The sequence below is a fragment of the Dermochelys coriacea genome, chromosome 3, assembly GCF_009764565.3.
Source record: "Dermochelys coriacea isolate rDerCor1 chromosome 3, rDerCor1.pri.v4, whole genome shotgun sequence".
NCBI classification, from domain to species: Eukaryota; Metazoa; Chordata; order Testudines; family Dermochelyidae; genus Dermochelys; species Dermochelys coriacea.
The window spans coordinates 60,444,705-60,463,731 of NC_050070.1; the positions used below are offsets into that span (position 1 = coordinate 60,444,705).

A 19,027-nucleotide genomic window follows, 5' to 3' on the forward strand; every position below is an offset into this window, starting at 1 on the left:
AGTCTAGTCTGAAAAATTAGACCAACCTAACCAAGTTGCACAAGGCTGACCCCCACTGTAGATGCAGCTATGTTGATGGAAGAATTATTCTGTTGCCCTAGATACTGCCTCTCAGAGAGGTGGATTAACTACATTGATGGAAAAAACCCATCGCTGCTGTAGCCGCTATAGTGTAGGCGTACCCATAGTGTATCTACTTTCTTAGCCATCACCATTCCATAAATTTCTCTAATATTACTCAGTTACACAACTGATTAAGGAGTCTTTTTGTACAGTCTTGCAATGGGCATGATTATGTGCCCCTGTATACACCTGGATACAAGCAGGTGCTAAAGTAATGGATCTTGTGTTTGGGGGAAATGACTTTGCCAGCTTAATAGGGTTATTTGATTTTTGAGAACTGTTAGGATTTAACACAGGTGCCCAATAAATATCTTTCATTAGCATACTATGGATAAAGAGCTCACTTCCACAGGCTGCTGAGCACCTCCAGGTACCACTGAACACTGTACCTCGCAGGATTAGACCCACAGAGAATATTACTGTAGAGATGGCAAAAACCACATCTGTCCTCAGTTAACAATCAATGCTATGTTCAGGGTTTTTTGCCTTCCTCTGCAGCATGTGGGTGCCAGTCACTTGCCAGGATTACCTGAGTATATTTCAGTTAATAAAATTCTCTGCCATTGCAAGGGTCTCAGGCACTGGTCCATCCTATTCTCTGTGTGTGGCACACAGTAGTTTAGTCTCCTGTGGGCTGTAATACTTTGGTCTAATTTTGGTTGTTAGGTTGCATGAGTATCAGGCAAGTATGCCTCGTCTCAGACAGAACACCAAATATCAGAGTGCTCAGGTAGAAGAGCCTATATTGAGAGAGCCATTTGATCTATAGTCCTACACTGGAATCACGGGAGGGGGGTTCAGCCAAACAAATTGGATCCTGGGGCAAGAAACATGTCCCCTGGTGAAAATCAGTTAGGTGCTAACTGTGATTCAGCATAATTAACACATTCTTCATGGTCTGTGACCTGGAAATGACTGAAGTGAAACAAATAAATAAAGCCACTTTGCTGAGGTAACCAATAGGGAGCTGTGTGGCTACAGTATTTTTCATTTATTTAGAAAAATGCAATATTCAGCAATCATGTGGATTGGTGATACCAAGTCTGCAACCAGAGAGTGAATGACAATAAGATAAATGGAGCATTTTAATCTATGAAAGGTATAATTTCATGTCTGTGCTTGTTTATTAAAGGGAAACTACTGTTTTTGATCAGCCCTGCATCTGAAAGATGAGATGTGCTACTCTGCATTAATAAGATGTGCAATGTATTTGAAAGTAGAGTTATTAATGACAATTGTCATAAAAAACATTATTTTCAAGTACAATGCACAGATCGTTCAGGAAGAGAAGTGTTTCTTATTCCTTAGAATTTTCAGAGCACTGTGCTGATCAAAAAGTGTGTGGTTTTCTTTTGTTTCAGAACTCCATGTATGAGAAAGAAGACTGCAGAATGAGAATAAAGTGTACAATATGTGAGAGAGTCTTGCAGCAGTTCACAGCATGTACCATGGCTACCGATGAAATTAAAAGCCTAATACAATTTTTGACTGTGGCAAGAAATTACCATTTCAGCCAACAGTTTTATTTTCATTTGCAGCTACATTATCTACAAATATATAAATACTCAGAACATAAGGCAACAATTAACCACCTGCAGTTGGAGGGACTGAACATGTTATTTCATACTACAACTATCCAGTACGATACTTTCCTTTGCAACATCTGGTTCTGGTTGCAGTCAGAGACAATGTACTGGAGTACTTGATCTGTTAGTCCAATCTTGAATGGCATTCACTCTGGTCCTACTCCTCTCATAATGCTGGTCTCATTTTCTATGTGGTTCTTTATTGTGTCCAGAAAGGAAATGGCAGGGAAGGCCATTTTGGATTAGGTGATTAGGATGAGGGAAATGTAGACATCGCATACTACACACGGATATCTCCTCACACAAATCTCTACCATGGATTCTTTTCTTCTGAGAAGCCCATAGACATGAAACTTATTTTTTTAAAAGTAAAAATAACATATTAACCATTCTTCTAGGTTCCCTGATGTGACTTCTTATTTTTGTTTTACAGTAATCAAATGTGCTAGGTGGTTTAGGTAACAAGACAAGGTCCCTGCTCTAAAATCCTAACAATCGCATCTTATCATACTTGTCTGTCTTTTAGTTCCTCAGGACAGGGAATGTATCTGTAGCTTATTCTGTAGAGCAGGGATTCTCAGCTTTTTTCTTTCTGAGCCCCCTCACCCCCCCAACATGCTATAAAAACTCCACAGCCCACTTGTGCCACAACAACTGGTTTTCTGCATATAAAAGCCAAAGCTGGCATTAGGGGGTAGCAAGCAGGGCAGTTGCCTAGGGACCCCCTCAAAGCTAAGTTTGGCTTCAGCCTCGCGTGGCAGGGCTAAGGGCCCCGGTCTTCAACCCCATGTGGTGGGGCTTTGGCTTTCTGCCCTGGGTCCCAGCAAGTCTAACACTGGCCCTGCTTGGCGGACCCCCTGAAACCTGCTCGTGGCCAGCCAGGGGGCCTCGAACTCCTGGTTGAGAACCACTGCTGTAGAGCACTGAATACACTGAAGCTTAGGTGTAAATTTAAATTGATCATACTTACCAGAGGTACAAATATAGAAACATTGTCCACAACCACATTTACACATACATGGTAGATCCATTTGTCCTAGAAACCTTCCTCTCACAAACATCATACCATATATGTGGTGCAAATCCTAACATTACTTACCAACCAGAATGTAACAAAATACGTAGAAGGAATCTTAGAAGATTGTTGAGACATCAGACTGCCTATTCTTGAACTGTATATGATGGAGTCAGGTTAAACATGCCTTTTCTGTCGTGCTTACAGACTTTGCAAGTGCTGGGGGAAGGCACTGAATGCAGCTCCAGGGTCTCTCGAGCAGCTCTTTAATTTGCCATAGCTGCACATATCTTCATTCACTTAAAATTACCCCTCCATCCTCAATGGTGGCTACTAGAAGGTTTCACCCTCAGGAACTGTCTAACTCGGAGAGATTTTAACCTTTCAGGGCTCCCTGCTTTCCAAGGCTTTTTTTTTTTGAGGCTTATAAATGGTACTATGGAGGGGCCAGGATAGCTCTCCTGAATGGAGAAAGTATTGCTCTATTTCACTGACCTCTGGCTTGCTCCTTGCCCTGCCTCCTTCTGCTGGTAGTGCTGGCCCCAGGGTCATCCTGGAAGTGATACGGGATGGTTGGCTAAGAAAAGCCAAGAAAGCTATATTCTGTGCTCAGACACTGACTGGTTGGCTAGCAGTGAGGGCAGGGGGCTCATTGCTCACTGGAAGACTGAGTAGGCTCTTTGGTTTTATTTGGAGATAAAGAGGGGAAGGGACAGGGAAGAAATTATAGTGCCACCCTTATCTCTTATTTGTAGTCATCTGTTTTAGAAATGCATGCAGCAGAACCTTGATTTTACAAGTGCCGATCTTACAAATGACCAATTATACTAACAATTTTTCACAACAGGAAAAAAAAATCACCTAACGAAAGTGAGATCAATGAAGAACACCTTGACATCTCTTCATATTCCCATGCCTTCAGTGCACTGGAAATTGGTTTGCAGTGATTTGAAGGACTAGAAGAAAGCAACGCAGTGACTTATGCACCCTCCCTCTGTAACTGTGAGTTCAGTTTTATGAACTTTTTGATTTTATGAATTCTTCAATCCCCAATTAGTATGTAAAATAGGGGTTGCACTGTATATGGTGCGCTAGAATACTAATGTTACTTTGCTCCTCGGAATTTTGTTCATGCATTATTTCACACTCCACAGATGAAATACTGGTGTGGTTAAAGTTAATGGGAGTTTTGGTATTGATATGGAGCCAGAATTTCACACCATATGTATTTTTTTCTCTGCAAATTTGTATTGCTTATTCATAGTGAATGTCCCTTAAAGAGCTGACAGAAGATCCTGTGGACATCTGCATATTCTCATGCATCAGGGTTCTGTAAATCAAATTACCAAACAGAGAGAATGGAATAGATGACTAAAGAAAAGGAGTTGTTTTTTAAAACCTTGGAACCCTCAATCAGATTATTAGAAAATCCATACTCTTTCAAATTATTATTATTTATTTGTATTGCTGTAGTGCCCAGGGGCCCTGGTCTGGGCCCAGGACCCCATTGTGCTAGGTGCCTGTAGTGTTCCTATTTTGGGATAAACTCTGTTGTTGTACTTATTGCAGACTTCATCTTGAGGTGCCTGTAGTTTATGTGAGTAATTTAATCTCCATTTTTGAATACTGGAATTGTTCTTATTTATGGTTGGTCTGGGATTTTATCTGGCATTTCTTTGATTTCCTTGGGTTTGTGAAATCCTACCCTAATCCCCTATATGAATCCCACCTCACCCTTAAGTACTTGTGGTTTTTACTTGCTTTACTAACCCTAAAAGTCAAGCTAAAAGACATGTTTGCTCAGAGTCGATGTCAAAAAATTCTAACTCATATTTTCACACTTGATGATGGAAGAATATTCATTCAGCTGCAACGCAAAATGTAAATTTAAGGAAATATTTAGTCTACTTACTAAATTGTATATATGTGGCACAATAGCTGGGTGTCTCTTATTTCTCCTCGTGTATAGATGTTTTATAACCTACCTTGTCCAGATAGACTTTCCTGGCTGTCTCCCTTAAGAACCAGATCTGTGCTAACGGTCTGCTCTTTCTTCCTTTCAGCTTCACTCTTCTGATCACTGGGTTGCAGAAAGTTAGGTGGTGTAGTATAAGCCAGTGTGACAACCTGCTCAGTTGGGACTTCAGATTCCCTTGTGCTTAAATCATTGCTGGCTGACTCATCTGCTGGAGGAGGTAAATCAGAATCCTCTGATTTTAAAGGGCCATCAGTGCTATCCAGAGTACTGAAAGGCACTGCAGAGCTTTGCTGGTCAATAATAATGTTCATGTCTTCAGTTTCCTTTAAAGATTCTTGTTCTTGTTCTTTAGCCCATTCACTTGAGGGTTTGGCAGGAAATGCAGGTTTAGATGAAATAAAATTTTCAGGGGCACTGATATCTCCACTTAGCATAGTGCTTCCAGTGGTATATTCACTAATCAAATCGTCTCCTGTCTGCTCCACCGTTGCTAGACTAGGGTAACCTAGTGGGAGTTCAGCACTCAAACCATCATCCTGAAAATCAAATTCAGAGAACATTTACAGGGTGTAGCTTTCATTACTAGAGAGTCTGATACAATGTAGCCACAATGTCTTGTAACCATTGGCTCAATTGTATAGTTATGAAATATGGACCAATGGTTGTCATATGTGAATGTGATCCTAAACAAAATTTATAACAATCCATTGCTTTAAAATCAGTTGAGCAAAGGTCGCATTTTATTACACCATGCATTTTGTTCTATCTCACTCACTGAGATGTACAGTTTAGACGATGGTTTGCCAAAATAACTGGTAATTCTTATAAAGTCAGAGGAAACCAGGCAATGTCTTTCACATGTAAATACTTCAATCAATTACTTTTTGCTTTTGCAAAATAACACATACTACTCACACTGGCTGCATTTATTATAAGGATTTTACTTATTTTTAGAATCAGTTTGGGGGTGGGGCAAATTTTAGATTATCTCAGTTTGTTTCCCTTTGAGAGAGAGAAAAGCAGAATTAGCTTACCGACTCAGTGCCTGCTGGAGAAAAAGTGACCACTGATTTGATATCATTGCCTGAGTCACTAGATGGTTTAATAGCTTCTGCAAAGCAAAACAAAAGGCAAAGTATGTTTTTCAATAAAACTGCATATTGAAGATAATGAATGCTGATCAAAGTGCATAACCTCTATAATAGAGATAAAAACTGATGGAAACAAAAATGATTCATCTGAAATACTTTTAAAAATCAGAGTTAATGAGAATGAGTGGTAAATTTTATTTTTAAATTACAATAGGAAGTAAAGCAGCAATTTATTTGCAGCGCTCAGTATTATGCATTACATAGTTAGTGGAAATGAGATACAGCTGTAGAAAACTCCTTTTGGTTAAAACCAGCTTAAGCACAAACTATTCAATGTATCCACATGAACCATGCTGACTTGTGTAATGAATAATTGCAGTGTTGCCCTATGTCCACACCATTGTAATTCTAAATCTAGTGCTTTCTTGGGTTTGTACCCCACAGTTCTAAGTGGAGCTACTGGTTGAAATACACAAAAAGGGGGATGTTTTTGGTTGTCGAAGAAGGCCATATTTTTAAAAAATATTTTTTTTAAAAAAAATTTGTTGACATTAAAATTTTCCATTTTCAAGAAATTTTCCATGACACTTTTTATCGATAGTTTAGACTATTTTAAAATCAGTATAGGAATTTAGTTTTGGCACTTCATTTAGACCCATGAACCCTTTAGAAGCTTTGCAGTTCACATCCTAGTAGGTTAATTATACCGAATGGAAATAAGCTGGAAGGGAAGAAAAAAATCTTATTTAAACCTCATAAATTAACAAGACAGAGATTCAGATGTATGCCCTTATCAGCCTTTATGTACTGACCATCGGTAAACTGAAGTGTTCCAAGGTCCATTATCAAGGACTGGTCTTCCTGTAGTGCCATGGCAACCAGCTGCTGAAGGTCTGTAACTGTGAATTTAATTCCTGGTATCTCCTCTTCTTCCTTTGTACTAAGAGGGCTTTTTTCATTTTCAACTTTATTGGAGCCAATAGTTGAGATATCATCCCCAGTGCCCTTTACTTCTGAGCTGTCTCTCTCAAAATTGACAACATACCGTGCTACAGTGCTGCTTGACCTGCAGTGTAAAAATGCAATGATCAGCTACAACAAAATGAGTTACATGTCAAGCAGACATTTTTAAAAGGATTCCTATAGTCCCCAATTGTTCTATAAAAGTAATCTAATTATACTTCTAACCTAATTATCTGAGTTGTTACCTCCAAATTACTTTTTCCACCACTGAGATTTTAAAAATTTAAAAAATTTAAATTTAAAAATGTAAAAATTCCATGCACAGAAACACTGGATTCATTAACCAAAAAAATAATAATCCATTGTTCAAAGAAAATGTAAGAATTGGCAAATATAATCCAATTAAATCTTAACTGGTGAGCTGCTTGGCTTGTGGGATTGGTAATAGAACATTAAGTCTTTCATTTCTAGGTCATTAACTCAAATACAGTCATAAACCCATGCTGGCAGTGACTAAAAGTCATAACCATCTGTTGACTGCAATAGCCTATGTGAAATGAGTTGATTAACTCATTTCAGTTTATAGTGGCGAGGTTCCCAAACTCCCATTCCAATAGATAATATTGCTAGCTGTCTTAGAAGAGCAGCTAAGGACTTAATATGCATGGAAAGCAAAAGTAGCTTTTCACAATTCAAGTTAGTTCTTCCAGGTCATGGGTGAGTTATGTAAATTGGGCCATCTTGGAGAAACTTGCAGTATTGCTGCTGTGGATGTTGCTGTTCAATAGGTACACAGAAAATATGACTATTTATCTGTCACTTTTCATAAGCAGTAAATACACAGGTTTTTTACAAAAGTAACAAACATTAATTCTAAAAACAGAAATTGTGGAACAGCTTTCCACAATGATCAATAACTGAAGGTCTCTTATCTGGGATGTGCTATGAATTTACATTTATAATACATGGCAAAAATCCAGGAAAGAAGTAGGCCATTTTTGTTGTAAATCAGATTAAATAATAAATCTTATTCTCCAGCAGCATTTTAGGCTGTAAGAAAATATTCTAGTTATATTACCAGTCAAGTATGAGAGCCAGTTTGCCTCTTATCAAATCATTCTCAGAGACAAAGCTGGCCTTTTTGCGCAACTTCTGTCTCAACTGGGAACTGAAGTAGCAAATTAGATCCTACGTACTTACTGAAGGGAATGTGTATGTGGAAACAGAACTAGCAAGCAGCTGTCATGCCAAAAATACTTTTTTAAACACAATTTAAAATATGACATTTTCCCCCTTTTTTACTTAAACCTTATGTTGTATAGAGGTATCTTAGCTGTTCAAATCAATGTTATGCTGCTTATCTAGTAGAGTGATTTAGGATAAAGAATTTTTGTCCCTCTTCACAGTTAGGCTGTTACACTTTGATTAAATGAGCCTTTCAAATGAAGGTGGAAGCCATGCTTCTTGTTTACCACAGATTCTGTATCTGAACAAAAGACAAATTCATTCACTTTGCCACATTAATAAATAGTGTTTTATCAAATTATTTACTACATTTATTTTTTTAAAAAAATGCTGTTGAATTACCCATCTTTTTCCATATTCCGGCTTCATTTCATCACACAGGATAGGACATGATAATGGATTGCAAAAGGGAAAGAAAAGATCCATGTAAACTGTTAAGCCAGGCAGTCATATATCACATGTATCTCAGGACTATCCTTTGTCATCTTTATTTCAATGTGAAAAATGTCAGCCTGCTGTCCATCATTACACATTTTCCCTCCATCTTTCTGCTCTGTCTGTGTGTGAGAGCAGGAATTTTACTGTATTCTATTGCTCAAAGTTTTGCACTCCCAGTCCCATTACAAATGACACAATTTGTGGTGCTGTCAGTCCTAATCTGCACCTCCTCAGAGGAGTTCAATACAACAGAGTAGCTGGGACCGAGACTGTGACTGGCTGGTATCCAAATCTAAGCCTCAGAAATAACCTGACCTATTAATTACCTACCATGTACTGTTATGAAAGTCATGTCTTATGCTTCTAGAATTTAATGACAGACATAACGCTCTGTTGTTGTTGTTTCCCTGATGAATCCTCTAGTCCAGCCGTAATGAAGCCCTTAAGCTACCACACACACAGAGCCCTGTACCCAACAGAGCGGCAACCCCTGCTGCAGACCCCACAAAACAGTTTTCTTGTCAGTCAAGGATGAATGAGGAGGGAAACCCTAGTGGAACAAATCAGAGCTGATCTCTAATTCTCACTATGTGGCATCATTACTAAGTGGTCCAACGTACTCCCTACCTCTTCCAGACTCGTGAATATGCTGGCTTCTCAACTCTATCAGCCCCTACTGACCTGAGAATAAGATACCAGGACTGGTACTCATCTCGGGTTGCTTGGAGCCATTCCTTAGAGATATGACTAAGGGCTTGTTTTCACTATGGGTTAAATCAGTGCTGCTGTGATCAATGCAGCACACCTCAATTTAGTGGGTCTGGTGTAGACACCGCTGTAAATTGATCTAAGCTACATGACTTAAGTTATGTATCTTAAGTAACTTAACTAGCATAACTTAGATCGATTTACCTCATTAGTGTAGACCAGGCCTCAGTGTAAGATGTTGGTGCTTAGTGCCCGTCAGATTTGGTCTTTAAATGGCAGGGTGGAGCACTGGGGCCTTTAGCTGGATCAGCTGAATGTTCTTCAGCAGGGAATGGTAAACAATAAACTTTTTGAAAATGAAAGCATATTTTAACCCAATATTGACATGTGCTCACTATTTGGAAAGACTATGTGACTTTCTGCAGAACAATTTGGGGAAGGTTTAGCTTTCTCTGTAGGGAGCAGTGCTTGAATGAGCATAACCCCTCCCCTTCCCTAAAGTACTTTGGCTTCCTCTGTCTGTGGTTCTACATACTTTGTAGGCAAATTAGCTAAGTCAAACAAGACTTGACCTTTCAAAAATGGCAAAACACTCTATGCATCAGAAATAATGTACAAGCTTTGTGTACAATATACAGTGTCTTTGTTTGCATAGAAAAATTAATTAGTACATAAATAGTGAGCAGTTTTCCAAAACTGCATGATAGAAATTAAAATTGTCAGGAAATTGCATGATAGAATCAGGCCTCATTGGAGTGTACTCGGTGTAAAGCTTATATAACTTCTTTAATCCTTTTGCTGGGGTCCTTTCTGCAGCTTCTGTGTTGCAGAAGAACAGGTTTGAGACCTCTAGAAATGCCAGAATTTTGTGGGAATGCCAGCATGGAATGTTGGCACTGCATAGGTAGTATACCTGGTAGAATGAAAGGACTAACACTTACCACAGTGATTTCTTATTCTAGGTATGAAAAAATGTAGTTGTGTCTTACATGGCAGTAATTTTTATTAAATGCTGACTTTTTAATGGTGACCACTGTCCCTGAGGCAGCAGACAGGTGTGAAGCAGTTAAGTCTCTTAAAGCATCTCAACTTCAATGCAGGCAGAAGCTTCAACCTGTACTCTATTTCCATGAAGATTGAAAAGAGCAAAGGCCAAGTCTAAAGCAGCATCTCAATTAACATAACTTCCTGTCTAGGATTCTTCACCATAACTTGAGTTTTGGTCTCTACCCACAGGAGATATGCCCTTTTGGCATTCATTAGAAGTAGGGTGAGGCCGCAGGAGAAGATTTCAATAGAGGAGATTCTCTGTAACTGCGTTCACTATGACAAAGTTCCCTTATAATATAACACATCTGCTTAAAATTAGTCTCTTCTCCAGTTTAATTGATGCAGCAGCATGCTTTTTAGCAACAGCTTGTGCATACTTAGGATAGTGTCCCCTCAGTTTTTATTCCTGCTTCATTCAACTGACTTCACATAAAATGCTGCAAAGTGGCACACTGAAAATGAACATAAATGTCTTCGCTTTTGTAAAGATTAAAAATAAAATCACCTTGATGACATTCAATTTACATGATGAAGTTAGAAAAATCATTAGTGCATGGAAGCAAAAATCACATATGATCCAAAAACGCAAACAAACTTCCTAATTCTGAACAGATTTGCAAGTCCTCTTGCTGCAGACCATGATTCTCACTGTAGCAACAGAACAGATTGCAAATGTGTCAGAAGAGTGCCTATTGGATCCCAGGCATCTTTGTATTGGTTGCCCTTCCTTGTAAGATAAAATAATTCCCTGGCCAAACTAAGGGAATTGTGATAAGGTGCTGAATGTTTTTTTCCTGACTGTTCTGCAATAATCAGTTTCTTTTCATTTTTTTGGTCTATCAAAAAGTTTAACAATTTATTTCCATTCTGTTTTTGCCTTTTCTTTTCCAGTAATTCTGCAGAGAGGAAAACTAGGAAGGAGTGAGTAACTCTGTAAGAGTAGGGTATGATGGGAACATCCTTCAAAGCATTAAAAGGTGTTACCGGAAGGAAATTAATCTGGTGGAGGTGCTGATAGAGGAAGGACCTGTATGAACTGAAGGATTCGAGACCTAGGTTGAGAGACCAAGTTCTGGTCTTTGCATTTGATCCCCCCCCCCCGAACACTTTTTGTATTTTTATTAATGTTTGTAAATGGCGGGGGTAGTGTGTGTGTTTATATTTTCATGCTATGAGCTACAGATGGTTGATGATTGTGAGACAGATGAACTTTAAAACTGCTGCAGATTCTTTATTAATAAGCTACAAGACAGCTTGGAGTAATAGTAAATGTACGTGGAAGTTTAAAAATTCAAGATTGTATTAAAAAAACAAATGAGACTCTTCGAATAGTGTGGAATGAACCTGCTGCAAAAAAAATCACAGATTGTATGAATATATCATAAAAGTACCCAGTACAATAGAGCAGCTTACATCAACTGCCCTGCCTGGTACAGAACGCTCTCGAGTAACCGCCTAATTACATTTCCTAATGTAACCTTCCATTGCTGAGACATTTTTCTGGGAGCTGTAAGGGGCACATGATTAATGCACAAAACAATAGTCTGAAGAGACAGACATACTCCCAGAACCCTTTTCCTTTCTTAAGTAGTTTGAGATAGGTTAACACAAGGCTGCTGGCAAATAAACAAATGGCAGGTGATGTGCATATTAATGGGTCCCTGAAATAGCATTTCTGTTTTCCAGAGGGAATCTGAAACTCTTTTTCCTTCTCTTTTTTAATAATCTGAAGGTCTCAATCTCATTTGGAAGTATTTGTCTGTGCTATTCTCCATTCTTATTACAAGGGGTCCCAAAGAGCTAATTTATGGTTACAGCCACATACTTTCTACAACAAAATTGCTTGTAATAGTCCTTTCATGATGGGGAGGGAATCCTAGCCGTAAATAGAATGAGTCTTGTTTTCTTACTTACCTAAATCCTAACACATGAATTTCTTTGAATCCTGGAAGTTTCTCAAATATCTTTTGCATCTACAGAAAAGCATAAACTCATTAAATCCATGTAAGTTCCGCTGTTAGAGACCTTACCTAAAAGTGAATAACTGCTATCAATGGGCACAGTTTGAATGCCTGAAATATAACATTTAGGATTTCAGAAAATGCTTAGGAAATTGTGCCATTTGTATTTTTATTGATATGTTTTGTTGTTCAACTTAGACATGACTTGGTTTTGTAAATATCTGTACTACCTGATAAGCAGAAAGCAATATAAAATGCTGTTTTTTCAGTGAGAGTAATTGTGTGAATTAGTGGTAGCCAAGTTCATAATAGAGCAAGACAAATAGTATTCACTGAACTAAATATTTGATTTATTTTGACGGCTTTTTGTTCATGAATCATTTGCAAACCTGTCCCGTTAGTTGTAAATTATTAATTATTCAAAAGTATTCAATGAATTTAGCAGATTGTGGATTGTTTGCAAACTGCTTGTGAACTGATCCCTTTGACTGTTTTCTATTCATTGTGTTTGGGAGGCCACACAGTAGACTTTCTGCTCCCTAAACAGATAACTGTAGCTCACGAAAGCTTATGCTCTAATAAATTTGTTAGTCTCTAAGGTGCCACGGGTACTCCTTTTCTTTTTGAAACTCTTTAATGTGAGAACAGGCAATAATGAAGAGAAAATAATGGATAAAAACATGTCTGTGATATGCATTTGTCCAGCTGGAGAGGTTTATAAGCATCTTCATGAATACCTGGTGGTCACAAATAATGATCACCACAAATCACAGTGAATTGAATTCATGAATACCTTCACAAAACTGTGTTTTCTCATTTATAGTAACCTTTACACAATACATTAAATGATATATTATATGTACATATATTATGTAAATTGGATAAACTCCTGGTTTAAACACACATTTTCAAAGAACTATCTGATTAACAGCCCGGTTCTGGAAAAGACTGAGGACATCAGCCAGTGTGCTGAATGCTCTCATTCTGCTAATGAAGCCCTTTGTAATGCTGAGTTCCTTGAACTCCCAAGACAAAGAACAACACATTAAGGAATAAGGCCCTAATACATCAGCACATAATTTACAAGGTACATGAATTAGTGTAACCAATAGGTCTTTTCCATCTCTTCTTAGTATGATTCTGCATAAATCCTGCTGAAATTGCAGTCCTCTTCCTATTCATGGTGGATGGATCTTGAGCTGATTTTCTTCACCACACCAGTGGCCTTCAAAATGGTACCCTCCATTGACGTGAAGGGGGAGGTGACCTTAAAAGACTTGACCTGAGTATTTAGGTTCTCATTTGTTGCCCAGCCTTCCCCTCTTGGCTAATTTCTCTTGGCTAATTGCTGTGATTTGTCAGCTGCTGCCAGATTTCTTATTTGCCCCTCGGTTCTCCCAGTGCCATGGTGGTGATATGAAGGATTTTTCTCTCATTGAAGAAATGACACAGTCAGTGTATGTTTCTCATCTTCCTCAGAGCACACAGGCGATCTGGCTTAGGATTCTTTGTGAGACTTAATTAATTGTCACAACTTTTTGCAGGTATCCAGTGCAGGTTAAGGAAGGTAGTAGGTGGCCAGTGTGCCATCCCAGTTCCAGAGTTGGCTACATGGCATCTGCCTAGAAGTGTTTCTCTGCATTACTGGGGGAGTGGAGGATTTCATATCTAGTGCAGAGAATGGCACCTCTTATCTAGAACTCACCCCTCACATGAGGAAAGAGCAAGAGAGATCTGGGAACCACCTCAATCTTGATCTTGGATTGTCTTGATGTGGGGGGTGGAGGAGTAGGTGTAGCCTCATCCTAATGATTATCAAATTGCCATGCAAACATGGAGCCTAATGTAAGGCACTGGACTTGTCCTGCTGGTTACTTGTTAGCAGGGCACTCTTTGCAGTCCTTCCTTGGTTCTGTTTGTGTTATAATCAATAAAATTTCAGCATTGCTTTAATCATATGTGTGGTGTCTTATTTCCTGCATTCTCCAAGCAAAAGTTAGTTTGTCTACATAAACAAACATATGTGAACTTCATTTTCATCCAAGTTTATGCAAAGTTGTTAGTGTTCACATTTGTGCCACAAACATCTACAGTGACTTAAATCTCCTTTGCTATGTTTTGGGCTATGTTATGAACTCATGGATGTTTGGGTCCCAACAGTCCCCTCCCTAAAAAGAGCTGAATTAGAATTTGTGGATGAGGTTTCAGAGCTAGTTGAGTTCACACTGCTAATTCTAACCTGCTTACCCTCACTCCACTAATGCACTTCCAATTCTACCTGGTGATAAGATCACCCTTTGCCTCCCCGTGTACTATATTTGGAGAAAGGCATGCCAGCTGTCCCATATGGTGCTAGCATGTGAACTGTTTTACTGTTCAGTACTGCATGTCAGAAACATAGCTGCATAGCCTTTAAAATGGTATGATGAAGTTTCACAAAAAGGAAGATACTTTAATAATCAAAACCCCTTTTCTCTTGTTTCTTTCTTATGAAAATACTGTAGAAACTCCCAAACAAAGCAACCAAAGAGATATTAGGTAGCCCCAGTATATGTGTTACAAAGGAAAGTCTGAAAGCAACCTTTGCTAATGAGATACACTTAGATATCTTGGGAGAAGCAGCTGCTTATTAGCTCTGTCAATATTCCCTTTGCAGTTTCATTGTGAGTATCTGCAATTGATTGAGTATAGCTGTGGAGAACTCACAAAGGAACACTGGAGAAACTGGCACTAACTTTTGGTTAATTTTATTAAGGAAGCCTCCTGGATACCACCTCATCATTATGTGCTAACTATGAAATTGCTAACTGAAGATGCAGTTAGCATTATTAATGGTATAAATACACCACTGTTGCTCTAGTTCACAGTAAAATAACTAGAAGAGGTGGTGTGCTTTCAGTCCCTTGGCTGCTTGCTCTGAAAAGTAGTTCAGACAACAGTAGCTAATTTCTTTCAACATTTGAATTAAATGGCTAATTAGGTTTATTGTGAAAATTAAATTACTACAAAGCACTGTCCATTAATTCCTGATTGGGCCCAAATGACTTTCCTAATGTTGAAGTGGGGCTAATGCTCTGCTGATTGGTTATCTGCATATATGCCACTGAACAGATGCCGGAATTCTTGTTAGATTGATAGATGAACAGATATTCCAAGCAAGAGATGTCTATGCTTGGGGGAAAGTGCAACAGGCAGGGACAATAGGAGTTGTCTGTTTCAAATGAGGGCAGTTCCTATTTATTATTTATATTGCAGTAGCACCTAGAGCTATCAACAAGAGCAGGCCCTTATTGTGCTAGGGGCTGTACAAACATAGATGACAGTCTATGCCCTGAAGACCTTACAATCTAAAAGCTTGGGAAAGACTTTATGCTTTGAAACAAAGTATTCAAGGCTCATGGGCAGATTTTCAGCAGGTGGAAGTTAGTCATAGCTCCCTTGATTCCATGGAACTATGACAATCTATACATAGCTGAAGACCTGCCCCTATCTGTTTACTATATGGTTGTACATGCTTAGTTCTGGCCAGGGCTCATATGAATGACTGAATGTAAAGAATAATACCAATATGTCATCCTACTACTAATACTATAATACTAATAATTTTGTAATGCTGGGGCATCCACGTTTGTGGCAGGAAAGTAAAACCTTCTGTGGCAGTCTTTTCTTCAACAATTCTTGTTGCACTAATTTGATATTGGCCTGAAGTTTAGGAAGGATTTTGTGTTGATTAAGAGACCATGAAGTACAGCAGAAACTATTGAATTCCTGTGTTAATGTCCCATGGTAACCTGCAGCAATTCCATGGAAACCTACATTATTGTAAGATATTACTGTTCTTTTATAAGACAGTACTCTGTAATATAGTATAGTAATATAGTACTCTGAGAGGTCTCCAATGTATGTGATACTTTGTTTTTAACATTGTGAATATGATGCAGTTGTTTCTTATTATAAACAAATGTCAGGTACAAGACCCATTCTTTAGCATTGGGTCAACCCTCTTACCTGATGTTGAAATTTTCCCGCTAGCTCCTGGTATTGTGGGGAGTTGGGATCATTCAGCTCTGTTGTGTACTCCTGATTAATGAGAGTGACACTGAACTCCACCATCTGTTCCACTGGGAGTTCTGGGACTGTATTAGTGACCTCTGGCTCCAGCCCCTGGGACAAAGGGAGAGGAAATGAGCTTCATAGAGGGAAAATAAGAAGACAAAGTAATTTCTTTAAACATTTTAGTACCTTTAATGGGTACAAAGACTTTTTATTCTTGCTACAGAAGAGGTTTCTCAAATATATCTTATCAAAAGGATTTCTAATTATTATTTTTAAATTATTCATTTTGGCACAGAGTTAGCCGATATGTTTACTCCACAAAGTGTTTTCAGGGAGATCACAGAACAAGAAAGAACAAAAGTAATGACTGCATCAGAAAGCATGCTATGTTTCTCCTATGAAGCAGGCTTAAAATGGCAGCTGCCTCCAGACTAGGGAAGGGGACTTTACTCCATTTAAAGAAAAAAAAAAGTCTTACTATTGGGCCTGATTCTTCCCCCACTTATAAAAGTTTTTGTTCACTGTATCTTAAGGGAGTTAATTCTGGTTTACACCATTGTATGTGATAAGAGAATCAGGCCCTCTGTTACAAAATGAATGGTGTTATACATTTTTTTTGAGATCCCACCATCATTCGAGTGCAATATAGAACTGTATCTTCCCTTTTTCCTCTCCCCACTTTTTTGGCAATTTTTCTGACATCTGCGTAAGGGTCAGATAAAGTTTTTTGTGGAAACAACATAGGTTTGAACCTCGCTGTGTCTCAGCTTGCTCATGTAGTTGCCTTTAGCACTTCATACAAACATTCTGCTTTTGTTTACCACTGTTTAACCTTATTCACAATTAGGTTCAAAGGCAGCATTGCCAACTCTTTTGATTTTATTGCAACTCTAGCAATTTTGGGATTTTTTTTTTACCTATCTTATGAAAACATGGTGAAAGGCAACTATTTATGAATTTTCCCTCATTCAAAATGTCCACGATCTCCTATAACTGTCAGTGGAGCAGCTAGATGACTGCCATTTCCCTGAAGGCTATCTGCAAGAAAAAGTGAGGCTGCTCTTAATAAAGATGGCTGCTGCCTTCCTCTGTTTTCAGTAAGATTGAAAACATGTCCCCAGGCAAAATGGCTGCCACTCTGTGGTTCAGGGGGCTAGATAGGATACAGGGACAGTGAGGAGCAGCAGACACACTGTGAAGGGTGACTGGGGAGAGTGAGGGGGAGCAGGGCACTGGGAGGAGCAGAAGTTTAGTGGTTGCAGGGGAGACGGGATGGGGGTTTTGAAGAGTAGGAGGTAGGTTGAGCAGGTTGCAGTGGACAGTGATGCAGTGGTGGATGGAGGGGATAGACTGGCAGCATCCTCAGCCTAGGGGTAGTGGTGGGTAAGGGAAGTCCCCTCTTAGCAGCCAAGGGAGGTGGTGTTCCTAACTCTCACGAACTGATCACAAGTCATGGGATTTTGGTGCCTGCAGGAGGAGCTGTCGAGATAACATGAGATGCTCCTCCAATTCTGTGATTTTCTTCAGTTCTGGGCATGTGGGCAGAGCTCTGTGTGAGATCCTTTAGGCTAAAGACACAGACCTGCCCTACCCCTGAGCCCTGCCTTCAGGTATGACCCTAGAGCAGAGAGAGGGGCAATGGGAGGCAGTGAAGAGGGGAGTCAGGGAAAAGCTGCTGTGAGGTCCTGAGCCTCAGACCAACCAGCAGCACTTCCCTTCTTCCACTGCCTTAGGACTTCTCCTTTACTTGGGATCCAGGTAAAGGAAAAGCCCTGGGAGACAGCGAGGCAGGTGAGGGTAGGAGTCAAGAAAGAAATAGGAAGTGAAGGCAGTTCCCCTTTCTTATTGGTGAGGAGAAGGCAAGTGGAGTTTCCATCTGAGCAGCTAGGGAGCGGCATGCATATTGTATGCATTAAAAATGGATTTTTCAACCTGAAATTATTATACAGTAGAGGAGAGTTTAAAAAGTCAGACAGACTAAAAATGTGGTTTGTAGGGCAAATATGATTTTTTGGGGATCTGTTTCATCACTTTTGCTCTCTTTAGAGAATCCAGCGCATGCTTTTTGATCTCTTGAGGTTGGCAAAACTGCAGAGGTGCAAATGAGAACAGAATTTGGGCTACTGTTGTTTTTAATTTGTTGTTAGACACTTTAATAGTATGATTTTAAACACAACACTTCATTAACCAGCTAAAGTGCACTGCCCATTGGGGAGGCAGGAGGAGGGAAACACTTTTGGCCCTTTCAGAAAGAATTTTGAACTTAGCCCATATTTAGTGTTATTTTTTCATATATTTTTAAGGCTAGAAGAGTCCTTTATGATCACCTAGTCTGACCTGCATAACACAGGCCATAGAATTTCACCCTGTTATTCCTGTATCAAGCCTGCTAACTTGTGCCTGAATTGGAGCATTCAGGTCAATGGACTTGTGTGCTTTTGAGAACTGCATCCTCAAACTTTAAAGATTTCAAGTAATGGAGAATCCACCATCTCCCTTGGTAAATTGTTCAAATTGTTAATTTACAACTTGGTATTATAGATGTTGCTCCTGGATACCTTTGGAATACAGGCATCTCTAAAGTCAGTGTAAAAATTCCAACCTTCTTCTGTTTCAAATCCTTCTTCAAGACTCCTGTGGTAAGTAACACTGACCCATATTAGTACAATTCCGTTGCCAAGCCAATTGTATTTGAAAATAAATGCTGTAAAAGTGTACTATCTTCTCTGTTTCCCAGTGGGTTTTCTATTATCTGCCTGTTAAAAATGTAAGGAACTTGGAGCAAGGACCATTGTGCCATTGTCTTTGTCTTG

The 19,027-nt window shown here is 39.1% G+C and overlaps 1 protein-coding gene across 1 annotated transcript in view; it reads right to left on the reverse strand.

The window, feature by feature from the left end:
• The window catches only part of IMPG1 (interphotoreceptor matrix proteoglycan 1), an 82,603-nt gene that overhangs the window by 35,188 nt on the left and 28,388 nt on the right, over positions 1 to 19,027 (reverse strand). The window contains exons 7-12 of the mRNA XM_043510546.1: positions 16,167 to 16,322; positions 12,112 to 12,170; positions 8,344 to 8,364; positions 6,606 to 6,859; positions 5,737 to 5,813; positions 4,710 to 5,238 (exon numbers count right to left, since the gene is read on the reverse strand). Coding sequence (XP_043366481.1) covers positions 4,710 to 5,238; positions 5,737 to 5,813; positions 6,606 to 6,859; positions 8,344 to 8,364; positions 12,112 to 12,170; positions 16,167 to 16,322 — 1,096 coding nt within the window. The remainder of the gene's footprint in view (positions 1 to 4,709; positions 5,239 to 5,736; positions 5,814 to 6,605; positions 6,860 to 8,343; positions 8,365 to 12,111; positions 12,171 to 16,166; positions 16,323 to 19,027) is intronic.